The following is a 6,000-nucleotide window of genomic DNA, read 5'->3' as shown; positions in this document are numbered from 1 at the left end:
TAGTGGTTAAACCCAAACGGGTAGGTGACATTCTGTGCTCCCTAAATCATCATTCCTGTTTCACGAGGAGGTATTGCTCCGTCTCGAGGCCCACGGATAACATTCTCCTTAATTACAAAAGTAGTGTTATACCCCCTCTCCCCAGGGGTGCAATTTATTGCCCCAGTGAAAGGCAATGAAAATCATTAAACCTTAAATCTCAGCCCTGACACAGAACACTCAACTACCTCAACCTTTTCCTCTCTGACCCAAACTGCCCTAAAACCAACCAGCCATTCCAGCCCTCTATGCAAGCATTGTATGTGTTTGCTGCGTGATGCTTGGTTTATTTTTGCAGGTGTAAATTTGAGGGCAAATCTGGGGAAGTTACAAAAAGTGGAGACACAAACAGGAACTGTGAAGTGATATATGCTCAGTGGAGAGGACTCCGAGTAAAACAGGATATTAACTGTAAGAAATGTGAAGTCCTAATTCCTCCCCAGCTCCCCAAATAGAAGGAGAGTGGAAATAAATGCTTCAAAGTAGGATATTCTTGGTGAATTAGAGTGAGTGTTTTCATTTTATCTTCCTAATAATGATTTAAGATGACTTTTGCATGAATTTAAGCACTATAAAGAAATGAAAGCCTGGGAGGGAGATGGTTCTGAGGAAGATTTCCATGATAAAATATTGAGAATGAATTTCAAAAGCATTTAAGTGACTTATAGCCTACATCTCCTGAACTTAAACTCTTAAGAGAAAACATTTTAAAGATGCCTGGGGGTGCAATTATGCTTTACAGCTGGAGCACTCCTAACCATTCCCTTCCCTTTTTGTTCAGACTCCAGTCCAAGGACCTTCCTCTGTGCCCTGCTCCACCTTTCAACCTGTCAGCCCCTGTGCAGGGCAAGTACAAACAGTTTAACCACCAAAATTAGCAATTTGTCCTCTACAGATCAGCAATTTGAGTCGGTTTAGCACAGGATCCAGGTACCACCAGAACGTGTACGAGGGCAGGATGAGGTGACAGCTGGGTCAGCTCTTCAGCACAACCCCCAGCAATGTGTATTTTCAACCAATAAGTATAGAAATCAAACTTTCATTTCCCAAAATTACTTTAGGAACTAAATACAGATTTTATTTGAATTTTTTTTTTTAAACTAAGCCTTTGGCTCTTTAAAGCTCGGATCCTTTTGGGAATGAGACTCTATAGAATGAATTTAGTTTTTCTTAGTCCTCTCTTGGCCATTTTACAAGCATTTCTCAGCATCCCCAGGCACTTCTGGTCTCTCTCTCGCTGTGTCATGGACACCACATCCTGCGGTGTGGTGACACCACGTCCTGCCTGCAGCATCCCTGGGATGAGGCCAGGGATGCAGCAGAGGGAACTGTCTCAGTGCCTGGCAGAGGCTCTGAGGATGCTCCAAGCAGGGCTCCAGGCATTTCCTCATTGCAAAGGTGTCTGAGGTCTCCTGTCTGGACTCAGTTCCCATCTGAATACTGTCACCTGTCCCTGTACCCCAAATCCAACCCACCAGTGTCACTGATGGGTTCACTGGGTGGGAAGCTGCTGCTCTGGGACTTGCTCTGCAGGACCAACCTCACCCACATCACCCCCCAAGAACTGTTGTTCTTTGCCATAACAATTTGTTATAATAAAAGTCCCGAATTTAGTTTATTTTTGGTAACTTTTTGTTTCACATTGTCTACATTTTCATTGTTTTTTTCCTCCATGGAAAAGCTGTGCTGACCCCAGAGAGTGTAGAACGCTCATTTACAGTTTCATCTCAGAGTTGATGAGACATCTCACGTTTTGGGCTTGGCACAGCTGGTTTTGTTTGCATATCCATAATTTTCTTCTTCATTATGCTCAAAGCTGCGTCCAGTTCTGGGCAAGAAAGACAAGGAGATGCTGGAGAGGGTCCAGCGGAGGCCAGAGAGATGAAGAGGGGTCTGGAGAATTTTTGATGGGGAGAGAATGAAGGAGCTGGGCTTGGTTAATCTGGAGAAGATGGAGAGAGGATCCCATCAATCCATACAAAGGGTGTCCGGGGGCCCGGGGAGGGGCACGGGCACGGCGGCCCCGAGACGGGGCCGGAACGGGGCTGGGACGGGGCCGGGCCGGTCCCGGCCCGGCCCCGTCCCAGCCCCGGCCCGGCCCCGGAATGGCCGCTCCGCCTCCTCCCCCGCCGACCCGGAAAACGTCTGGAGGTCATGCTGGAAGATGGCAGCGCCCAGGAGCTGAGGGAGCCGGCGGAGCAGCCGCGGCCATGAGCGCCGCCCGCCCGCCCCGGGCGCTCGCAGGTACCGCGGCCATGGGGGAGAGGGGGGCGGCGGGGCTGGGGGACACACCGGGGACACCGCGGGGCTGCTCTGGAGAGCGGGACCCGGAGCCGGCGTGTGCCTGTGTGTGTCCTTCTGCGTGGGGATACGGGTTTGTGCCCTGTATGGGGCATCCACGTGTGTCCTTCTGTATGGGGATACCTGTGTGTGCCCTGTATGGGGCATCCACGTGTGTTCTTCTGTATGGGGATACCTGTGTGTGCCCTGTATGGGGCATCCACGTGTGTTCTTCTGTATGGGGATATCTGTGTGTGTCCTTCTGTAATAGGGGATACCTGTGTACGTCCTTCTGTATGAGTACACTTGTCTGTGTCCTGTATGGATGACTCTGTGTGTGTCCTTTTGTATACAGGATCCTTGTGTGTGTCCCTCTGTATAGACGATCCCTGTATGTATTCCTTTGTATAGGGGAGCCTTGTGTACCCTTCTGTATAGGGGATCCTTGTATATGTCCTGTATGGAGATCCCTGTGTGTGCCCTTCTGTATGGGGGTCCCTGTGTATCCCTCTATATGGGGGCTGCCTGTGTGTGTCCTTCTGTAGGGGGGTCCTTGTGTGTGTCCTGTACAGGGGTCCCTTGTGTGTATCCCTCTGAATGGGAGATCCCTCTGTGAGTCCTTTTGTATGGGGGATCCCTGTATGTGTCCTTCTGCATGGGGATACTTGCCTGTGTGCTTTATATACCATATAGAGGTCCCTTGTGTGTGTCCCTTTGTATGGGAGATCCCTCTGCGTGTTCTTCTGTATGGAGGATCCCTGAGTGTGTCCTGTATGGGGGGTCCCTGTGTGTATCCCTCTATATGGGAGATCCCTGTGTGTGTCCTTCAATATAGGGATCCTTGTATATGTCCTGTATAGGAATCCCTTGTGTGTGTCCCTATGGATGGGGGATCCTTGTGTATGTCCTTCTCTATGGGGAATCTCTGTGTATATGGGGGGATCCCTGCATGGGGGATCTCTGTGTATGTCACTATGTATGGAGGATCCCCGAGTGCCACACTGGACTCTGTCCTCTACGTGCTGCCCCATGGCAACTGCTTCCTCTCAGTGCTGCTTGGCCAAGAGAATTTCGTCAGTAATATATGGAGATAGTGGAAAAATGCTGTTGTTCTACAATGGTACAGCCCCAAGGCTGACAGAGCTCAAGCAGTGTTGGGACAACGCTCTCAGGCACATGGTGGGATTCTTGGGGACATCCTGTGCAGGGCCAGGAGCTGGGCTCTGTGATCCTTGTGGGTCCTTTCTAATTCTGCATATTCTGTGGCTCAGTGAAAATGCATCTCAGGGAGCTGAGAAATTTGGAAGAAAGCACAAAAAAAACATTAGGGCATGCTTACAGTTCTGTTCTGGGCCCACTGTGAGAAGAAGGACATTGAGAGCTGGGGTGGGTTCAGAGAAGGGAATGGAGCTGGGGAAGGGGCTGCAGCAGGAGGAGCAGCTGAGGGAGCTGGTGGGGGCTCAGCCTGGAGAAAAGGAGGCTCAAGGGGGACCTTCTGGCCCTCTCCAACTTCCTGACAAGAGGGGGGAGCCAGGTGGGGGTCAGGCTCTGCTCCCAGGTACAGGATGAGAGGAAACAGCCTGAAGTTGTGCCAGGGGAGGTTTACATTGGATATTAGGGAGGATGACTTAATCCTCCTGGATGGCACAGGCTGCCCAGGGCAGCTGTGGAATCACCATCCCTGGAAGAGTTCCAAAAACTTGTGGATGTGGTGCTTAGGGATGTGGATTCGTGGTGGTTTGATGATGATCTCAGAAGTCTTTTCCCTCCTTAGTGATTCCGTCATTCTCCACTTTCAAGTCTTTCCCCTGGAGCAGCAAACGTTTCTCCCCACCTGACCCGCCCTGAGTCCCATTTGTTGGGGTGTCCCGTGCCACAGCTGAGAGCAGACACTGAATTAAGAGCAGACTCGGTGGCAGAGAATAAACTGGAATCTAATGCTGTCTTTTTTTCTTTCCTCCTTTAAATAGGATTGTTTGTGTGGCGTCTGAAGGGCGCTGGCACACGGCACAACCCGTGCCACTTCGTGCACCTCTGCCGGGCAACCAACCACAGGTTGATCACATTTCAGTACTTTAACTTTCTAAAACGAATGGTAAGTCGGGGAGTGGATTTATCCCGTGTTTCTCATTCATCCCAGGTCAAAATGGAGATTAGTTGATGAAAGTGATATTTTTGTTACCAACCCAACTCAGGTAATTCCAAGCGTCTCCTTTTTTCACTGAATCGGAGTTAAAGCGCTTGGTATCTAAAACATTTGAGGCTGGACAGTTCCTTGTGCTGCAGAGTCTCCTCTCCTTGATGGGAATCTTCCTGTGCCTTTGCAACAGGACGCTTATCTCCTGCTGAAAAACTTGAAACTCAACTATTTTTAAATTGTTATTTATAGAAATGCTAATAGGAAAGTCACACCTTGGCCAGCAGGCGTAGGAGTGGTGGATGGAACTCACTAGTGGAGGAGGTGTGTTGTGAGTTAATCAGCTAATTTGAGTCAAAACTCCTGAGCTCGTTAAGGTAATGGGTTTCATTTACAGCGTGCTGTTAGTTTTAGGTATTAAAAAAGCTGTAATTATCATTCAAACCTTTGAAATTGCATCTTCTTCTTTGACCAGTTGTATCATGTTTAAGTGGATGGTAGTAAAAGGCTTATTTTCCTCTTCCCTGAGTTGTGTTCTCTTTGTTGCACTTTGGAGCTTCACCTATGAAGTATGGGTAAGACTTAAGTCTTACAGTGACTGCTTTGCCTGTAAGGAGCATGTCCAGCTATGAATCAAGAGATGGGGATCTTTCCAGGCTTCTGGGGTTACCATCACTTCTCAGATTCTTACTTGTGCTGTGGATTTGATCTGTATTCACCTCACTCATTCAGAGTTTCATATCCCTCTTACTCGTTACAGTTATTGATGTGCACTTTAAGCCAGGATTAGTCAAAAGCTCTGTCTTGTTATGCCTCTTGTGCTTGAAATATATAGAATATTTTGGGGAACAAAATAGAAAGGAGAGGCTAAATGGTCTTTTTCTTATTCTGTGTCTATTCTGAGACCTTTAAATGAGAGGAAACAACTGTCTCCTAACTTTCTGTTCAAAGTATGTTCGTTTGAACTCCTGTTGAAATTTGCAGTCTAGTTAATTAACATAAAGCTTGGCATAAATAGTAATAGAGTAACGTGGGAGATGATTTTATATCGTGGGAGGTAGATCGTATTTTCTGGCATTTTTCTGATTTTTTTTTTCTGTCTACTAAAGATGCAAAAATCAAGTGCTTATATGGTTATGGGCACTTGTGTATCTCCCTATTTAAAGGTGAATTTTGTTTGATCAGAGGTTGGATTTGATGATCTTGGAGGTCTTTTCCAACCTTAGTGATTCTGTGAATTGATCAGTTGTAAATCAAATGATATTACCTGGTGGTTTTGAATATGAACAAAGTAAAATTTGCTGCTGAAGCTGTTAGGAGGAGGTAAATTTATCCAGAAGCAATTCTCCAAGTAGAAGTAAATAACATTAATGCAGTTGTGAGTTAAAAAGTTGCTCTTGTAATATCTTGACCAGAAGCTTTTTGCATCTGAAATAAGTGTTTGAAATTCAGGCTCACTCAGGTTTGTCATCCTAGGAAGTAATTCTCCTGACAATGAGAATATTACAGCAATAATATTGGCGGTGTTAACAGTGTGAAATGGA

General features: G+C 47.1%; 1 protein-coding gene across 1 annotated transcript in view; it reads left to right on the top strand.

Moving 5' to 3' along the window:
• Positions 1-2,209: 2,209 nt before the first annotated feature.
• LOC114064754 (protoheme IX farnesyltransferase, mitochondrial) overlaps positions 2,210-6,000 on the top strand; it is a 101,108-nt gene continuing 97,317 nt past the window's right edge. Inside the window, exons 1-2 of the mRNA XM_027898074.1 lie at positions 2,210-2,283; positions 4,290-4,414. Of these exons, the coding sequence (XP_027753875.1) occupies positions 2,250-2,283; positions 4,290-4,414 (159 nt within the window). The 5' untranslated portion in view covers positions 2,210-2,249. The remainder of the gene's footprint in view (positions 2,284-4,289; positions 4,415-6,000) is intronic.

Source organism: Empidonax traillii, unplaced genomic scaffold (assembly GCF_003031625.1).
Source record: "Empidonax traillii isolate 1590-97213 ecotype Southwest subspecies unplaced genomic scaffold, ASM303162v1 scaffold577:size403777, whole genome shotgun sequence".
Classification (NCBI taxonomy): domain Eukaryota; kingdom Metazoa; phylum Chordata; class Aves; order Passeriformes; family Tyrannidae; genus Empidonax; species Empidonax traillii.
The sequence above is the reverse complement of the archived record's forward strand: the minus strand, read 5'-3'. Positions and strand labels throughout refer to the sequence as shown.